This window comes from Myxocyprinus asiaticus, chromosome 5 (genome assembly GCF_019703515.2).
Source record: "Myxocyprinus asiaticus isolate MX2 ecotype Aquarium Trade chromosome 5, UBuf_Myxa_2, whole genome shotgun sequence".
Lineage (NCBI taxonomy): Eukaryota > Metazoa > Chordata > Actinopteri > Cypriniformes > Catostomidae > Myxocyprinus > Myxocyprinus asiaticus.
In genome coordinates this window covers 21,543,510-21,564,162 of record NC_059348.1, presented here as the reverse complement: position 1 = coordinate 21,564,162, position 20,653 = coordinate 21,543,510, and the positions used below count along the sequence as shown (strand labels likewise).

At 38.0% G+C, this 20,653-nt stretch overlaps 1 protein-coding gene across 1 annotated transcript; it reads right to left on the bottom strand.

Annotated features, from left to right (window-relative positions):
* Positions 1-649: 649 nt before the first annotated feature.
* Positions 650-17,569, bottom strand: LOC127441682 (scinderin-like). The gene is made up of 17 exons (XM_051699338.1): positions 17,431-17,569; positions 15,662-15,856; positions 11,936-12,090; positions 11,050-11,211; positions 10,497-10,646; positions 10,008-10,097; positions 9,529-9,661; positions 8,937-9,025; positions 7,539-7,754; positions 7,114-7,247; positions 6,815-6,905; positions 3,666-3,836; positions 3,399-3,573; positions 3,194-3,309; positions 2,929-3,006; positions 2,762-2,822; positions 650-1,303 (listed from the first exon to the last, which is right to left on the bottom strand). Exons 2-17 carry the CDS (start codon positions 15,840-15,842, stop codon positions 1,143-1,145), a joined length of 2,163 nt encoding a protein of 720 aa, XP_051555298.1. The 5' UTR covers positions 15,843-15,856; positions 17,431-17,569; the 3' UTR covers positions 650-1,142.
* Positions 17,570-20,653: the final 3,084 nt, after the last annotated feature.

Here is a 20,653-nt window from a genome sequence, read left to right as displayed (position 1 = left end):
CTTCTGGACCATAAAAATACAGTTTTTGCTCAGAACGAACCAAAATAAAAAACATTTCGTTTTTAGTCCCTGACCAGGATGTCCGTTTACATACCAAGTTTGTGAAAATTTCTGTGCCATTATTTAAATTAGCTCACACTTGGTGTAGTACACCAGCAATTTTTTGTGGTATCATTGATTTAAGGTATACCCATCCCCATAAATCACATAAAAAAGCAGTCTGTAGGTTATTGTTTTACATGTCATTCAGACAGACCCTTGCTTTTGGAGTGGGTGGTTCTTGGTCAGAATAACACACAATGTGGACCAGACTTAATGCCGATAGTGTACACAATGTTCAGTCATTGTGATCCAAATTTTTATAATTGTTGAGAAGACTAAAAGCATAATCAAAGAAAATGATAGCATTTTGTGTTAAATCAATCATTCATAGTATTATTTTTTATAAATGTAGAAATTATGACCCGTCACCTTTATGACATTTTACTTTATGACAATGGATACAGAAACAAATGTCCATAAAGAGTGAAAAATGTAGACCTAGAAGTGTTTTCCTCTTTCAGAGATTATTGTATAAAAACATAGAAGAGACCCCAAAGTGATCACACAGGGTTAAAAATGAGGATATTAAAAAAAAATCAGACTCCGATTCATCTTCTCAAAATCCTGATTTATTAAAGCTCAACATAAAACAAAATTACATTTGAAAATATGTAAATTCTTTGTATAAAAATTCATTTGCCCACTAAAAGATGTTCCCTTATAGACATAAAGAAGTCACAATGGCAGTGTGCCAACCCGAAATAAATAGTCAATAGACTGTCAACTAAATAACAAGGGTTAAATATGGCAACTCTTTATAAAATGAGAGCCTGTTCTGTAATTGTTATTTTAAAAGTGCTTAATGTCGGGATTTTCCTTCCACTATGGCAGCTGGTTTTGGTCTAGACTGAACACGGCTAAACAACTTCAATAAAAATCAATTTCATTGGACAAGGTTCAATAAATATCTGGACCTGAGACTATGAAATCTGTCAATGTTTTAAGTGAGATGGGTATTTCAATAAATTGTTTGTATTGTAGAAAAATCTGCAGGAATGTGAGACGCTTATAAACAAAAAGAGGAGGGAGCAGATCTGCATTTAAAAGCGAGCTCGGATACTCTCCAGAGCGTCAGTGTCCCACATATGTGGGTCCCAAGCCTGGAACCAGCCTATGAAGGTCGGGGGCTCAGCCCCCTGCTTTATGATTGTGATAGGCAACCCATGACGTCCAGAAGGATCAGAGTCCACATAGTCCTTAGCTGCACAGAGAGAACATGTTGAGTTAAGGCTGAAACTTGTAAGCGGATTATTTGACTGGTTCTGCTCAGGGAGAGAGTATACCGAAATATACTCTACGCAAGTATGTGAACGTGTACGCATCTAGCTATGCAAGCTTGTGTCAGACAGACTGCAATTCATACACAACGCAAGTATGTTACCACAAGGGGCGCTACAGCGGACATTGTTGTGAACTTGTTGCTTCAATGTTAGGTTTTCTCTTTCAAGTCAACCACTGTCATGGGAGAGCAACAGTTTGAAGAGAATATTGATGAGAAATAAGCTAAAGTCAAAGTATTTATTACAACTTAAATGGATAGTTAACCCCAAATTGAAAATTCTCTCATGATTTACTCACCCTCGTGACATCTCAGATGTGTATGACTTTCTTTCTTCTGCAGAACACAAATGAAGATTTTTAGAAGAATATCTCAGCTCTGTAGGTCCTCACAATGCAAGTGAATGGGTGCCAACATTTTGAAGCTCCAAAAAGCACATAAAGGCAGCATAAAAGTAATCCATATGACTCCAGTGGTTAAATTCAAATGTTCAGAAGTGGTATGATAGGTTTGGTTGAGAAACAGATCAATATTTAAGTAATTTTTTTGTCATAAATTCTCCTCCCTTCCCAGCTGGGGCGATATGCACGAAGAATGTGAATCACCAAAAACAGAAGGAGAAAGTGAAGGAAAAAGGACATAATTATTGATCTGTTTCTCACCCACTCCTATCATATCGCTTCAAAAGACATGGATTTAACCACTGGGGTCGTCTGGAGTACTTTTATGTTGCTCTTATGTGGATTTTGTATCTTCAAAAATGTTGGCACCCATTCACTTGCATTGTATGGACCTACAGAGCTGAGATATTCTTCTAAAAATCTTTGTTTGTATTCAGCAGATGAAAAAGTCATACACATCTGAGATGGCATGAGGATGAGTAAATGAGAGAATTTTCCTTTTTGGGTAAACTAATCCTTTAAATTATAACACATCCAGTAACTCTATCGCCCCCTTAAGTACTGAGGTTTGATACCACCATGGTAACACAAGAATGCACGTTAGTATGTTTATCCGTACCACGCATTGGCTCACACTCATATTTGCAATCATGTACTTGCGTAAAGTATGTTTCTGGCCAACGACTCTGTATAATCACAAAATATGTTCATTTTTTCAGGGTCATTCTTAACCATGGGTAAACATAATACTGGGTTATTTTGTTCCATGTTTCACAATGTTCATACTTTTACCCTGGGTTAGTAGTAAATCTTTTTTCAAACTGTGCATTTCTAAAGTCTGGGATAACTACCACATTTGCATATTTACAATGTTAATAACATGGATTGGACAATTACAGCATGAAACCTGTTGTCTATAAAGACATTAACCCAGGGTTAAGCAAAGTGTGAAAAGTCCAAAAGTAAACTGGCCACTCACCTATTTTTGGTGACTCAGTCTTCTCTACCTCATTTGCTTCTTTACCAATCCAAAGGAAAATCTAGAAATAGAGTTTATTTATTTAGGATTGTAGCTATCCACTATACATGCAGTAGTAGCAGACACAGTCCAAACTATATTCATGTGGACTACATATGTCAACTCACCTGATCCCAGGTGTCAAGCAACATGACATCATCAGTAGCCAAATCTGACTGAGTGAAGTCTCCAGGGACCTCCTCAACCTGAGAGAGAAAAAGAGAGAGAGGCACTGGTAAAGACAGAATCAATGAACCCATGACTTCATGATCCACACAAAACTGCAGCTAGGAGAACTGATGCATCGAAATTCGGCTGATTTGATGTTTTGGCTCTTCATTTGATTCTATAGTTATCCATCCTCCAATCTGTCTGTTTCTGTAACTGATTTACCATTAGTCTGCCTGTCTTGTTGGAGCAGCCAAACAGGCGTGGTGGTTTGACCATATTTTGCAGATTTGAAGATGTCTGGTACCCCTTCTTCCCTCCCAGAGCTGACCAGAAACCAGCTAAAGAGATAGCCAAGCAAGAGAGAAGTTAAGGCTGGTTGTCACATCTGATTTATGATGATGTCCCTCAAAACACAGAAGACTCTCACCTGGTTCTTTACCCTCGGCCACATCAGTGGAACTTCCTCCCAGGACACTCACCACATACTTGGCAGCGACCATTTCTTCATCGCTGGCACCTACACCTTTCCAGACAAACAAAGAATCTGGCGACTTCAGCACAAAGACATCATTGGTGTTTAAGTTGGATGCAGAGGGGTCAACCTACAATGGTAGATGCAAAATGCATTGATTATGAGATACAGTACATTACACTATATGTATGATGGTGGAACAGTGGGATGGGTGTGACTGACCTCTACAGCACGAGAAGTTCGAGATGAGCTCTGACGGATGTGGAAGAGGCGCGTGCTCCCCGGTGTAGTGTGGCCATCCTTGCGGGACGTTCCTCCACTATGGATAATCATGGGTTTGCCCTTGAACAGACTCATCAGGTGGGGGGGCTCCTTACCCTGTGTCACTCGCACCTGAGCAGGGGAAAACATTCAGATTTTTGTCCATTAAACAATGTTCCATGCAGGGACTAAAAACGCTACAAGGAACAAAAACGCAAACTGAAAACGAACGAAAGATTTTGCAGAACGTAACCGAAAATGGGAACAAATTGATTTTCAATTGTTCCGGAGTGAAAACTTTATTTTTAAATGCTGGTAGCCAGTTATAACTGGTTCATTTCGTTCTGATAATTTTTCATGAAGCCAAGGGCCAAAGGGTTTATCACAAAAAAATTTTGAATGCCCAATTTCCTTAGTTTCTAGGTTACTCACCTCAATCCGGGTGGCGGAGGACAAGTCTCAGTTGCCTCCACTTCTGAGACTGTCAATCCGCGCATCTCATCACGTGGCTTGCTGTGCATGACACCGCAGAGACTCCCAGCATGTGGCTGCTCATGCTACTCTCTGTGATCCACGCAGAACTTACCACGCACCCCATTGAGAGCGAGAACCACTTAATCATGACCACGAGGAGGTTACACCATGTGACTCAACCCTCCCTAGCAACCGGGCCAATTTGGTTGCTTAGGAGACCTGGCTGGAGTCATTCAGCACACCCTGGATTCGAACTCGCGACTCCAGGGGTGGTAGTCAGCGTCAATACTCGCTGAGCTACCCAGGCCCCCCACAATACATTTTTGGAATAACACCACTTCGTGTTGCCTGAAAAAATTAAACATGTGCTTTGATCCTGAAGAAAACCACTTCATCACACATTTTTTTGCCTAATTGCCCATTGTGGATGTCACATTCTGTGATTGAAGATCTTTTTAACAACTATGTATAATTACTACATTTACTGTACATGCACAACTAATCCAGATACAAGGAAAATATTATTAGAGGTAAAAACATTGCTCAGTTGTTTCCAAGTCTTCTCTGAATTATTTTAAGATATGATGTATTCATACAGATTTGATGCTGTTGGGTTTTGACTCAGAAGCAGATCTGTAATTAAAATTATACTTAACTGTTAATTAACTGTTTGCTTGTTATGATTTCTATGCTGATAAATCCACCACACAGGAAAAAATATAATGGCTTATTTTAATTTATTTTGGTGAGGCAAGTGGCTTATTTTGGGCTTGTTTTTCCAGATGAGGTTTCTCTTGCGAGATTTGGCAACACTACAATTGGTATTTCACCCACTCATTAGCGCAGAGTACTGTCATTTTAAAAAGAACATTATAAACTGTTCTTTTATTTTGTTTTAACCGGTAACATTTTGGAAAGGAGACTGCGGAACTTCTGAACCGGAACGAAAAAATTATGTTTTTGCGCAGAATGAAAATTAAAAACATTCTGTTTTTAGTAACTGGTTCCATGAGACTCTGACTTATAAAACTTACAACAAACCAACTTAGGCAACAACATTAAAGTGACAGTTCACCCAAAAATGAAAATCATTTACTCACCCTCATGCCATCCCAGATGTGTATGACTTTCTTTCTTCTGCTGAACACAAATTTTTTTTTTTTTAGGAGAATATTTCAGCTCTGTAGGTTCTCACAATGCAAGTAATAGTGGCCAGAACTTTGAAGCTCCAAAAAACACATAAAAGGAGCATAAAAGTAGTCCAAACAACTCCAGAGGTTACATCCATATCTTCAGAAGTGATATGATATGGTGTGGGTGAGAAACAGATCAATATTTGAGTCCTTTTTTACTAGAAATTCTCTTCCCTGCCCAGTAAGTGGTGATATGCACGAAGAATGCAAATCACCAAAAACAAAAGAAGAACGTGAAAGTGAAAGTGGAAACTGATAGTAAAAAAATTACTTAAATATTTATCTGTTTCTCACCCACACCTATCATATAACTTCTGAAGACATGGATTAAACCACTGGAGTCATATGGATTACATTTAAGCAGCCTTTATTTACTTTTTGGAGCTTCAAAGTTTTGGTCACCATTCACTTGCATTGTATGGACCTACAGAGCTGAGATATTCTTCTAAAAATCTTTGTGTTCTGCAGAAGAAAGAAAATCATACACATGTGGGATGGAATGATGAGAGTAAATGATGACAGAATTTCATTTTTGGATGAACTATTCCTTTAAAAATGCACTCAGTGATATTCTGTTTATGATGTGCTGACAACTTTCGGCGAAAATGCAGCAACATGGCAAAACAGAAGGTCTCAGTTACAGATGTCATTGTAAAAATGTGCAATTTGCAGTCTGCCATGGCAAATTTATTCTGCGAGTGAAACCATTCATTTACAAGGGATTAGTGCGATAAAGTAAGTAATATTCATCTGGTCCTGTGATCTCAACATGGCAAATTAAGCAGCTTTTCTCGAAGACTGATATGACAAGGGTGATATCTCTGATATCTCGATCTCATATAAGTGTTTTTTTAAACATATTTTCAAAAATACTATTCTATTACTATTTCTTTCTGTTTAAATGTTTTGCAATTACCCAATAATAAAAAAAATAAAAAATGTAAGAGTGTTCCCTTAACGAATGCTGAACAATAGACATCTTCTGATCAAAACTGCCCTCTGGTGGTTATCAAAAACCCAGGTCATTTTAAAGTAGGATTCAATAGGCTTGCTAAATTTTGGGTCATAAATCGAGTCTGAGGTACTTGATTCAGTTGAGTAATTTTTTGTCAGCAAATCAGTGAATGCTTGTTAAATTTGCTGATAATATGCAAGCTCACATGGAATCTGCAGACAAGTTTGCCATTTTCTGCACTGATTTTTTTAGGAAGTCTGCAGAATTCTGTGGAATGGATTTATACTATACTATAAGATGATGGTGCCATCTTAAATAGTTTGTTGGGGTTATACAGCCATGTTAATGGCCATGTTCTGTCATTACTTTAGCCAAAAACTGTACTACATTAGTGATATGAACATACGGACATATTTTTTTGGTGCTTTAGGGACTAAAACTCTTCAGAATTCTGTTTACTTTAAACTCTAAAAGAGAATTAATCTCACCTGAACTGGAGCTCCTCCCATGGAGTCATCCAGTTTGACAGTAAGGAAGGCAGAAGCTGCCAGCTCATCCTGAGTGCTCTTCAGCCCCTGCCTGTAACACAATGTTACATGCATGCAATATAATGATATCAGCATCACTTTCCATATTTACCCATGTAAAATTTAAACAGAGACGCAAACAGTATTCACATGTTTGGTTATAACACTTCATTGTGTAAAGTATGTGTCTAGCAAGTAATTGGCATGTTGCACTGTGCTTGTACTATACCATTTAATACTATAACATGTTATAGACTGACCAGGTGTAGATGATATGCTGTTCCCTGCTTCCCTGTCTGTAACTGTAGAGGATCAGGTAACAGTCTCCTCCAAAGAACTGACCATAGGTTGAGGGATCCACTGGAACACGGTCCCCTCCCTCCACACGCCAGATCTGTTTAAGACAAACATGAGTGTTAATGACTAATTAAAAACTATTTCTAGAAAGAAAGAAAAAAATCCTTTGGGTTTCTAGGCCCTTTTTGGCACAGTTTCATATATTCTAACCCTTACCTTAACTCTATAAGATACTTAGTTTCTCATTATTATCACATTCAGAATCACTTTTTTTTTGGCCAGGTCATTTGTTAATTGGTATAGATCAAAATTACTGTAGACTCAATTGTGCTTGTCAACTCTTTGAATGTAACTGTGAGAGAGTTGAATGACCCAAACTGGGTTTTACCTGGACATTTCCAGAACCATCATCAACCATGTTGTGCTGAGCTGCCATGGCTTTGTTACCATGCAGGGTGGAGGCATCGAAAGGAATCTGCTCTACATGGGCAATTCTGCCTATGGTGTAGACCTTGGTAGGCCCAGTGGTTTGGTCCTTGTCCTTCCAGTCAGAGAAAAACTGCTTGAACAGTGTAGTCTCGCCCCCTGCAGGCAGCACCTGGATCTACAGCGGCAAGCAGCACAACTGCAGTAAATATGTGAGTATTTCTTCACAAGTAAAAGCATGCAAAAATAGAGTAAACGTTTTTTTGTTTATTTACTATAAGATATCATGTGCAATCGGCAGTATTTTACAAATCAATATTCAGAGAACTCACTAAATATCCATTTGTGATTCAATATGTAAATGTGTGAATTACAATGTAATGCATTGTTTATAAATGCAGATTTTAACGTGTAAATCCATAAAAAATATTAATATGTTAAATGTGATGCAAAACTCAATTACATGAATGAAAGAACTGACTATAATAACAGGGGCCATATTCTTTCAGAGCCAATATATAAGGGATGGTTCACCCAAAAATTTTAATTATCTCATCATTTACTTACCCTCATGTCATCCCATTCTTTCTTCTGCTGAACACAAATGAAGATATTTGGAAGAAAATATCAGCTCTGTAGGTCCATACAATGCAAGTGAATGGTGACTAGAACTTTGAAGCTTCAAAAAGCACATAAAGGCAGCATACAGGTAATTCATACGACTACAGTGGTTAAATCCATGTCTTCTGAAGCGATCCAATCGGTTTTGGGTGAGAACAGACCAAAATGTAATTCCCTTTTCACTATAAGTCTTGACAGCAGTCTCCTTGGCCATCATGATTTCAAGCTCGATTACACTTCCTATAGCGTCATCTAGTGCTCTGCGCATGGTCAAGCACTAGGAAGTGTAATTGAAACTGCAATGGCAAGAGTTACGGTGAAAAAAGTGTTACATTTGATCTGTTCTCACCCACACCTATTATATTGCTTCAAAAGACATGGATTAAACCATCAAAGTTTTATGGATTACTTTTATGCTGCCTTTATGTGATATTTGGACCTTTATAGTTCTAGTCACCATTCACTTGCATTGTAAGGAACTACAGAGCTAAGATCTTTATCTAAAAATCTTCGTTTGTGTTCAGCAGAAGAAAGAAATTCATACACATCTGGGATGGCATAAGGGTGAGTAAATCATGAGAACATTTTAATTTTTGGGAGAACTATTCCTTTAATGTTGTTGCCAAGTTGGTTTGTTGTAGGTCTTTTAAGTCTCATGGAACCAGGGACTAAAAACAAAATGTTTTTAATTTTGGTTCATGTCAATATTAAGCGTGTGATCAAAATGTGTCTACTGTACCTGTGTTTTGCTGGTGTAGTTCTTCTCTTTGATGAACTGCTCTGCTGTTTTCATTGCCGCTTTGCGTTCAGCTGTGTTCGCATTCGGTCCTGTTGGAAAGCAGAGACACAGGCAGAATGAAGCTCTTTCATCTTTATGAATATTTTGTTGTACATTAAAACAAAGTGCCCCTGGTGATTTGAGCTGCATGCCAGCATTGTGGAAAAAATATATGAAGATGGTATCAGTGTGACAGTTCTATAACAAGATATATCAAATACAGGAGATTTCTGAGTCACAAATCTGAGTCAACGTGAAACTGCATTTGCAGCCCATTTTACTTCTGTAATATAAGGCATTTCAGAGTGAAACAGGATAAAGACAAAAGTAGGATGGGACATGTTTTAAGCCATCAGAAATTGATTGGATAGTGAAAATTGGGCGTGTCAAACCAAAATGGAGAGAATGGTGAGAAATGCCAGAACTGTAACACCTCTTTTGAAAAGTATTTTTATTTGGGATTTTTGCAGTAACTTTTATTACATCAGATGTATTATGCACAGTAACACCAGGGATGTGTAACGACTGTATACAGAAACACATTTAGACACACCTTTCCATACAAACACATTCTTATCGATGCCATTGTCCAGGATGTAGCAGTCATCAGGAGAGAGCATCTCCTGTTTGAACGGGCTGGTCTGGGCCACGACAGATGTTTTCATGGAGCCAGAGACATCTGAGATCTACAATAAAAATACAGTAAAATACTGTAGGACAACAATCAGACTTATTTAAATTAATTAAAAAAAAAAAAAAAGAAATTTATAAAGGTATTAAAATGTTGAAAAACTAAGATCATGAGAAACAGTGTTTTGTCCTTGTGTGAATGATGTACAAAGCAATACATTAGGCTTCACAGCTGTCAGTCTTTATCTTTATTAAAATAGTGCACATTAATAATTAAAATGGTAAATATATTATGAACTGTAATGGGTTAGAATATAATGACACAATGTGTTGCACTAATCATTGCTCTATTTGTTTTCTTGGCTCATAAGTGTAATAATGTGCAGATAAGAGTTTTATTACCATGTACAGTGCTCCCTTCTTCCTGTTGGAAGTTTCCACTTCCTCATCATCTGGAGTTGCAGGGGCGATGTTGGATTTGGGCCCAAGAGCCTATGAGATGACACACAGGATTAAAGCCATATGGACACAGTGGTGCTTTATTTCTAACATTTATCTGATGCCAAGTAGACCACACATCTTAGCCCTGGGCTGAATGACCTACAGCAGACTGAATAATTGGCATGCAAAACTCTTCCTCTCTCATTAAACACTTGATGGAAGCATTCACATTAGCAGAACAACACAAAAGCCAGAGGCAGAAAAGAAACAAGCAAGCCATTGTGCCAAGTTTTGCATCAGGTCTGGCAATATCTGACCAACGAGAACTTTAATATATCAGTACTCTCATTAACAGATGGGCAAACAGCATCCAATAATAATAATAATACAATTATAACACTGCATTTGATTTAAGAAGTTGCATTTCTTAAAAATGAAATTAAATCTCACATCAATCAGAGCCTGTGGTTCTGCCCCCTCCTCCACCATCTGCAATTTGGCCCTGCCATTCCTCTCATTGTCCCGAATATCGATGGCCAACTGAGAGGCCCTCAGGCGCTCAAAACGATTGCAGTCACTGCCACACCACTGATAAATGTCCTGATCAAAAATGACAAAAATAGTTGTGTTGTTTTTTTTAATGAATGTGACAAAAATATGTTACAATCCAACACATGCCACTACTAGTACAAGTAAGGGATAAAGTACAGTCAGCCGGTCATTCACGCAAATTAAATCCTGACAGGGTGATCAGGGCCACTGATATATTTGACGCCAGAATGCTGCAATAAACCAATCAGATTCAAGTATTTCAGAGAGCTGTGAAACTAAAGGACATATTCAATAGGTACTGAATATGTATTACAATAACTTCAGACAGTATGTTACAGTTCCACAGAAGACAGATTAAACAATATTATTAGTAATGTTTCTTGACGCGGAGTACAGGCTTATTTGAATGTACGCATTTTTCCTCATTTTAATCAGATTTAGACGTCTATACCTTCCCCAGGTCTATGATAAAGCAGTCTCCTTTGTTGAAGCTGGCCCAGGACATTTCCACCTCAGTGGCTCTGATGGCCCTCCTGCCCTTGATGTGCAGCAGACGCTTCACATCGACGTCATTGGTCAACACGTGATGAAAGCCAGACGCAACCCCACCTTGCTATGAAGACATGAAGGATTGCAATGAAGAACTGCTTAAAACTTGATTATGAAGCCATCAAACATACAAAAGGTGCTACACTATACTATCCTACAAAGGCAAAACACAGTAACTACAACACTGGGACTGAGCAAAATGGCTAAAGTTTTTCAATTGTTAGCCAAATGTGTTGTACATACACATGGTAATGCACAGATTAAACATGAATCTGAGCATAGTTAAAGATCATACAACAAACAAAAACATAAGTGCTGATACATATGTAATGGTCTATAAGAATGGAATCTAAAAACTCCAAAAATGTATTTATTAAACGATGGGGTATTCTGGGTGAAGTTTCATGGATACTGTGTCATCATATCCACCAACAACATATAAAAATGTCTTAAAATTACTATTTTGCTTTGGTTGAGCACATACATGGCACTTTCTCTTAAATGAAGGGAAACACAGCTTTAGGATTAGCAAGGAACTAAATGTCATCCATTCAGCAGAGTGCTTTTCAAAAAGCCAAGCAAGCTTTCTGAGTTAATCAAATTGCTTAATGTCATGGAAAGGAAGCACCATGACTGAGCGCAATGGGTGTCTTCATAACGGACTCTGCCCATTGTTCTAATTAAGGTAAACCAGCCGGAAAGCCACTTTTCCATTCTCACTGCTAGTTAATGATAAACATTCTGAGAAGTGCCACCAACATTAAAGTAATGTGCTGTAGGACGTTCACCTTATACTTGATGCCAGACTTAAAGTATCCCAGGAAAGTGAGTGACTCGTTATTTTGGACCTCACGGAACTGAACTGGACCACCCCCCAGGAAGTCATCCAGTTGTGTGGCAAAGATAGCCGCTGCGCCGCTTTCATCCTGAGAACACTCATTCCCTGAAAGAGAGGTTAAAGAGCTATAAAGGGAGCATTAGTAAAAATCAACATACAAGAGACAATGAAAACATACTGCTTGTCCATGACAGAGGTAGACCAATAATCAGTTTGATGGATATTTTTCTACAGTACTTAAAATAGTTATCGGTTCTTCAATATTGGGTCTGCCATTAAGTGCCACCATTTAGAGGTTTTCTCAAGGACAACACCAATTGTGACCATTAAGATTGCATATCAACTTTAATAGCATAAATTATTTTATACAACATTAAGTTCCAAGCCTTGAATATGATTGGACGAGCAGCATTCACTAGGATGCTTCTCTGACTTTTCATATAGTGGTGGGGATTTTGATTAATCATTCATTTTGATTTAATTCACTGATTCGTTCAATGACCATTTCTTGATATTACATATTAACTCCAGTAGGTGGCAACAAATGTGCATCTTTTATGTCATGAGTGCATCATTCAATCATTGACTTCACCACCGAAACAATGGAAGTAAATGAGAACGATTTGTTCACTCAAAAGATTTGTTGAAAAACACTGATTTGTTGAGTGAGTGCAGGTAACAGAGTTGATTACTTCGTTTCTTTTGGAAATATTTCCACCAGTACACAAGTAATGCATAAACAAACGGTCCATTTTTTGTCTACAATTACATAAATTACATTACAAAAGTTAAAAAATGGGCAAGGAGGAGGCGGGAACCGGCTGAACAGTAAACAAAGTTAAAACAAACACAGACACACATGCAACGTGGCTGTGTGCGTCGCTCTCTCTCGAACTGTCGTCTCAGGCTCCCCTTTATCTTGCTCTCCCGCGGATCAGCTGATTCAGCGCCGGCCATGCAGTCTCAAGGTCCGGCCACACCCTCCTCCTCGTCACAGTAATATTATTCTTGTTGAAGTTATTTAAAATGATGTATAAACATGATTTAAGCAACATCACACAAGTAAGAGTGCTGTTGTTCTGTATCTTAGCACGACTGTGATTACCTGCGGCACTCCATTAAATTTTCTTATTATTATTACAATATTATTAATGCATTTTATGCTTTTTATTGTGCAATGATTAGGCTATTTCTTAATGTGTCTAAAAGAAGGCAAGAATTGTCTCGGTATATCAGTTATCAGAAATTTAAACCGATAAATAATTTGCATCGGCTGATACATTTATTTTGATCGACCTCTAGTTAGAGGCTTCTGTCAATGAAAGAAAATGCACTACAACTTACTGGAACACTCAAACAGAGCTTGTTTGCCAAGCAGCATAGCAGCGAATGGTTTATGGTAAAATAAGAACCACAAAGAAACCCAAGAGGGGCCACATGGAGCACATTAAAAGTTTTTCCACTCCTTGTCCTTATATAAACCTTTTCTTCTCACACACTACTGCTCCAGTCAAATCTCTGAGAACTACTATGTTTAGGAGCATGTTTGCAGGCATTAAGAGAAGGTTTAAACCATTGGGTGGGACAAAATGCAGAGGCACATTGATCAGTCTTTTGAATAAAAAAAAATAAAAAAAGTAAAAAGTAAAAGCTCACTCTAGTCTGTGAAAGTACACCCTAAGTGACTACCCTTCTGAGTAATGCCATGTGTACTTGGCCTGAAAATTTCTCCTCAGGGGAAGGAGGGATGCTCTAAAGTAATTAGCGGAAAGTAAAAATACAAGCCAGTGCACTTTCAGAGTATTCATAATGCTTTCAATGTCTGCCTCAGTGGGTTGATTGTGGAAGTCCCTGAGTCAGCATTTTACACACAAAATGACTATGGGTTTTAGTTTATAACACAAACTGCAAGAGAAATGTAGGGAAACTGGCAGCACTCATAGCACTGTTATACAGCCTCTTTTATAGCTGTAATGTTGTAAAGTCAGTTTGTTAATGCAACCTAAAGGATTTAGGTTTAGGTTTATGGTGCATGTTACTGACAGAAAAAATGAAAAACATTTATTTGTCCAGGTCTTGATAAACAGTACAGCCAGTTACACAATGTATATTTCTCAACAGCTTAAAGTGATAATTCACCCCAAAAATGAAAATTATTTTATCATTTACACAACTTTATGACATCCCGGATGTGTGTGACTTTCTTTCTTCAGCAGAATACAAAGAAGATTTTTAGAAAAATATCTCAGCTCTGTAGGTCCATACAATGCAAGTGAATGGTGACCAGAACTTTGAATCTCCAAAAATCACATAAAGGAAACACAGAAGTAATCCATATATTCAGAAGCGATATAATAGGTGTGAGTGAGAAACAGATCAATATTTAAGTCCTTTTTTACTCAAATCTCCACTGAAAGTGAAAGTGGAGATTTAGAGTAAAAAAGGACTTAAATTTTGTTCTGTTTCTCACTCACACCTATTATATCCCTTCTGAAGATATGGATTTAACCACTGGAGTCACATGGATTACTTCTATGTTTCCTTTATGTGATTTTTGGAGATTCAAAGTTCTGGTCACCATTCACTTGCATTGTATGGACCAACATAGCAGAGATATTTTTCTAAAAATCTTTGTTTGTGTTCTGCTGAAGAAAGAAAGTCATACACATCAGGGATGGCATGAGGGTTAGTAAATGAGAGAATTTTCATTTTTGGGTGAACTATCCCTTTAACACGGCACGCCAGCACCCCTCATATGGGAAAAGCAACATTAAAAGTCAACATGGAACCCATTTTATTACCGTAATGTGGACCTGGTCTCTTAGAATCACGTTACTTTACCTTTTTGTAAAACATTTTTAAAGTGTCTCGTTGTACATATCACAGCAGTTTCCTGGTCAAATAAAGACTTCTTTTACGACTATTACTTCCATCCACACAAATCACGTGTGAAAACTCCAGATTATCCATTTATAAACGCTTAATTTTCACCCTGTTCCTCTCGCAATGCTATATTATGACATCCAAACATTTTTACTATAGTGTTAGTGTATGACTTGTAAGGTGATACATATTAACGTTTGAATAATTAAAAAATAACCAATATTTACAAACTTGTTTGAACGCGAGTAAATTGTGCGGTAACTCATCTGATAGAGCACTAAACTTGCAATTCAAAGGACCAGAGTATGAGTCCTGAAGAACACGTAAGTCAACACATTGAGAAAAAAGTCACAGAAGCACCACAAAATGATATTGTTGCTTCAGCAATTACATTTTTCATGTAACATGCTTTTCATGACACTATCGGTTAAATTAAGGTTTAAGGTTTAGGGTAGGGAGATTGGATTTGAATCATTGGCAAGGAGACTGGCATATGAATCGCTTTTAGCACCACTCAGTGGACTTTTCACATTGGAACTGCCACGACTTGTGTAAGAAACCAGGTAATATAATTTTGCAAAATGTTGCCACAGTCAAGTAATTTTCATGAGATCAGGCTGGTAAACTGACATATTTGAAATTGAAAGTTTTTGAAAAGTGGTCGTTCCATACCAGAATTAAAAAATACATAAGCGACATTTAACTCTGAGTAAATACACCACTGAAGGCAGAAATGTGGCGTGTAGTATCATGCTGCCTCGAGTCTAACCTGACCACAAAGTGTGTCACTTACCTAGCCACATGTGGATATAGTAAGAAGGTGCAGTGGTGGTGTACAGCAGAATGTAGGCATCACCCGTATAGAAGTTGCCTTGGAGATTTTTAGGGACTGGCTTGAGGTCCATGTTCTCAATGCGCCATACCTGCAGTCCAGGTGCTTTCCCAGCAGTCTCAAACTCCTTATGGGACACCATAGTGGCTGGAGAAGCTGCAGAAGGTTAAAGGTTTGGATGCTTTTGTATAGTCTTTCATGTTGAAGTGTTTCATAATTGGAGAAGAGAAACAGATCATTGTATCTGTTCCTCTTTTCCTCAAAATTACTGAGGAAGTTCTTGGATAAACAGAGCCTGACAACTATATGCTGAAGATGTATTGAGTCTAACTTTTCTGACATATTTGATTTTATAATCACTGATTCCCATAAAACACACAATCTGTCACAGTGAGGTGACTATCACTGTAATGGTCAACTATCTGCACCTCTTATTCAGCTGCAGTAATTTGGATGCAAATGTAATGCAACAAGAGGAAGCTTAATACATCATGCCTCCATGCTTGTGTGATGAGGTAGATAAGATTATGTTGAAGGTTCTTTCTGAGCCTATGAAAAGAGGATCTTTGTCATCACAGTGTTGACTCACACACAGCTGATAAGGAAGAGAAAACACATGATCAAAGTGATTAACTTGGCCTAGACCTACCTGAATTCAGCCAGCGAGACATTTTTGAATAGTCAACATTATCGTTCTTAAGTGTATTTGTAAATAGAGTAGGCTATATTAGCTCTGAGTAATGAAAAACCTGTCTGAGAATTTAATGAGGGACATTTTGATAATCCTGCGACATTTGGTCCATAATGATTGCGTGATGAAACTACCAGAACTTGTACAAACATAATAAATACAAGATATATTCTGCATCCATCACAGTCATATTCATGGCAAGCAGCAGTGCTTATACTAGTACATCAAATAATAGGTGCCGCTCATCTACAGCTCATTTCTCTCTCCATTAGAAACAGTGAAATAGTTCAGAACATGACTTTGAAGCATTTTATTTTTTTCAGTCAGAATCCACAATACATGCAAATGTAGCTATGTTTACATATTTCCAGCAGCAAATGTAAATGACTCTCTGAATGACATTAATAGACCTCCTCAGTACATTATCAGATAGATCTTTGTTTCAGTTATCAGTTGTTCACTATGCAATAAGCTCTTCCATTAAATGATACTCCAAATATGTATTATTATGTGTGCTCTTGTGACTTCAGAACATTGAAACTTGGGGAAATAGAAAGCAACGTTCAATACGTAAATAAATAAATAAACAGTGCAAAAGGGAAAATTAACTACTAATATCCCTAGTAAATACAGATATTTTCAATTTTGCCAGAATAAACAATTATAGACTATTAGTTAAAATGCATCTATATAATAAACAGCTGTATATGCATGATCAAGTGTTCACTTCAGCGCCAGGAGCGAAAGAGTTGGACTTTGCCTCATAAAGGCAGAACATGTATGCAAGTAACGTGAACTGCTTACACATCTGGGTAGCAAATATTTTGGAAACTGGGAGTTACTCCAAATGTATCCGTGCTCCAGATTACTGCCAGACGCAGAGTAACAATCACATAGTGCCACAGCAGGTATTATACATATTGTTGCAAAACAAGAGAGTAAAATTTAATATCATCCATTTAGTCTTCTGTATGCAGCCAATGGATTTATGATTGTTATGAGTATAGAATATAACAGAATGATAAAAGAAACACCTTACGAGATTGTCGTAGATGGAGATCAAGCTGTCAGTGCACGAGAAAAGGCGACGTGTTAGACAAAGTGTAGAATTTCTTTAGCGAAGCCACGATTAAACTGTTTGAGGGAGTGTTCTGGACAGCTGGGCGTAAATGAATAAACGAGTGAGCTTTCATCGCATACTGTCTTTGTCTCAAAACCTGGTGAGCTATCTACCAAGACAGCATTTTAGGGCGTGATTTGAGGGGATTTGGAACGCGCCTGTGCCCATAAATGTTGTTCAGAAGGCTCACTTGGTTTTAAGACGCAGCCTACTACAATACATTTTAGAGCCACTAAACTGCCTTGATGTTATTCCAAAAGCTGTTTTTATCGGGTTCGATTGTAAAATCATTCTAGTCATTACTATTCAACACTGTGATTTACTAAAATTGTATTTCCTACAAATATGGGATTAAATATACAAGATTTTCCATTGCAAATAAGCAAATACGTATACAATTAAAAAACATAAAAATAATAATAATAATAAATATTTTATATATATATATATATATATACACACACAGTGCATCTGGAAAGTATTCACAGCGCTTCACTTTTTCCACATTTTGTTATGTTACAGCCTTATTCCAAAATGGATTAAATTCATTATTTTCCTCAAAATTCTACAAACAATACCCCATAATGATAACATGAAAGAAGTTTGTTTGAAATCTTTGCAAATTTATTAAAAAATCACGTACATAAGTATTCACAGCCTTTGCCATGACACTCAAAATTGAGCTCGGGTGCATCCTGTTTCCACTGATCATCCTTGAGATGTTTCTACAACTTTATTGGAGTCCACCTGTGGTAAATTCAGTTGATTGGACATGATTTGGAAAGGCACACACCTGTCTATATAAGGTCCCACAGTTAACAGTGAATGTCAGAGCACAAACCAAGCCATGAAGTCCAAGGAATTGTCTGGAGACCTCCGAGACAGGATTGTATCGAGGCACAGACCTGGGGAAGGGTACAGAAAAATTTCTGCAGCATTGAAGGTCCCAGTGAGCACAGTGACCTCCATCATCCGTAAATGGAAGAAGTTTGGAACCACCAGGACTCTTCCTAGAGCTGGTCGCCTGGCCATGAGCGATCGGGGGAGAAGAGCCTTAGTCAGGGAGGTGACCAAGAACCCGATGGTCACTCTGACAGAGCTCCAGCATTTCTCTGTGGAGAGAGGAGAACCTTCCAGAAGAACAACCATCTCTGCAGCACTCCACCAATCAGGCCTGTATGGTAGAGTGGCCAGACGGAAGCCACTCCTCAGTAAAAGGCACATGACAGCCTGCCTGGAGTTTGCCAAAAGGCACCTGAAGGACTCTCAGACCATGAGAAACAAAGACTGAACTCTTTGGCCTGAATGGCAAGCGTCATGTCTGGAGGAAACCAGGCACCGCTCATCACCTGGCCAATGTACAGAGACATCCTTGATGAAAACCTGCTCCAGAGCACTCTGGACCTCAGACTGGGGCGACGATTCATCTTCCAACAGAACAACGACCCTAAGCACACAGCCAAGATAACAAAGGAGTGGCTCAACTCTGTGAATGTCCTTGAGTGGCCCAGCCAGAGCCCAGACTTGAACCCAATTGAACATCTCTGGAGAGATCTGAAAATGGCTGTGCACCGACGCTCGCCATCCAACCTGATGGAGCTTGAGAGGTCCTGCAAAGAAGAATGGGAGAAACTGCCCAAAAATAGGTGTGCCAAGCTTGTAGCATCATACTCAAAAAGACTTGAGGCTGTAATTGGTGCCAAAGGTGCTTCAACAAAGTATTGAGCAAAGGCTGTGAATACTTATGTACACGTGATTTTTTTTTTTTTTTTTTTTTTCGTTTTTTATTTTTAATAAATTTGCAAAGATTTCAAAAAACTTTTCACGTTGTCATTATGGGGTATTGTTTGTAGAATTGAGGAAAATAATGAATTTAATCCATTTTGGAATAAGGCTGTAACATACCAAAATGTGGAAAAAGTGAAGCGCTGTGAATACTTTCCAGATGCACTGTGTGTATATATATACAAATGTACACATTTTATTTGTATTTATCAGAAGCAATAAAAACCAGCGATTCTAGAAGTGGAACAACAATTTTAAAGGGATAGTTCACCTAAAAATGAAAATTCTCTCATCATTTACTCACCCTCATGCCATCCTGGATATGTATAACTTTCGTTCTTCTGCAGAACACAAATGAAGATTTTTAGAAGAATATCTCAGCTCTGTAGGTCCATACAATGCAAGTGAATGGTGACCGGAACTCAAAAGGTCCAAAAGTTATCCATACGACTCCAGTGGTTAAATCCATGTCTTCAGAAGCGATACGATAGATGTGGGTGAGAAACAGATCAATATTTAAGTACTTTTTGTTTCTATAAATAAACACTTTCACTTCCACATTCAGCCACCTACGGGTTGGGGCTGGTCAAAGGTGGAGATTTATAGTAAAAAGGACTTAAATATTGATCTGTTTCTCACTCTCACCTATCATATCACTTCTGTCTTCGGAGATGTATATATGTGCTATCTGGGTGGGCACTCCTGCTCGAGACGCTGAAAAAAAAAACCAGACGCAACGCAGAGGTCAAAACACGTCTGTCTATATGTAGGCCAATTATTTATAGAGTGCAAGGACAGCAAAAGGAAATTAAATGTAAAAGCTATTTTCCAACAGTTATGCATAGAAATAAAATTGAAAAACATTGTGGACAGACAGAAAAATACATTCTAAACAGTCACTAATTCCTTTTCTTTTTGCCCTTCATGCTACAAATAAGACATTTCACACAGTCCCAGATGATTTCATAAGTCAAGTTCTTCAAAGAAACAACCAAAGTGTTACAAGTATATGTTTGCCTAATAGAGCAACAGGAAAGCAATAACCACACTGAGTAACTGCAGAGAGCCAAAGATAAATACTGTCAGCATACTCAAACATAGGCAAACATAAACACATTTTTGAGCCTCTAATTTTCAGTCTGAGAATGCACTGCTGGGCTCAATAAAGTGTCCCCTAGTAGCTACAAGGCACTTGCAAAATGGCAGACCAAAATGTTGTACTGTAACGTAAAACAAGAATCAGATGCTGCTTTAGTGGTTGGCCAATGACTGAAAGGGTAGGGATTCTTGAGACTTCATCTCCCCCATTGCCATGTGCTGGCAATTAACTTGAAATGACATTGGAAGAATAAAGCAG

Coding starts and splice junctions, on each gene's coding strand:
- LOC127441682 (XM_051699338.1), bottom strand. CDS start 15,842: ATGGTGTCCCATAAGGAGTTTGAGACTGCTGGGAAAGCACCTGGACTG. Junction 11,212..11,935: donor AGTCTGGCATCAAGTATAAG/GTGAACGTCCTA, acceptor ATGTCTTCATAG/CAAGGTGGGGTTGCGTCTGG. Junction 9,662..10,007: donor AGAAGGGAGCACTGTACATG/GTAATAAAACTC, acceptor TTTTTATTGTAG/ATCTCAGATGTCTCTGGCTC.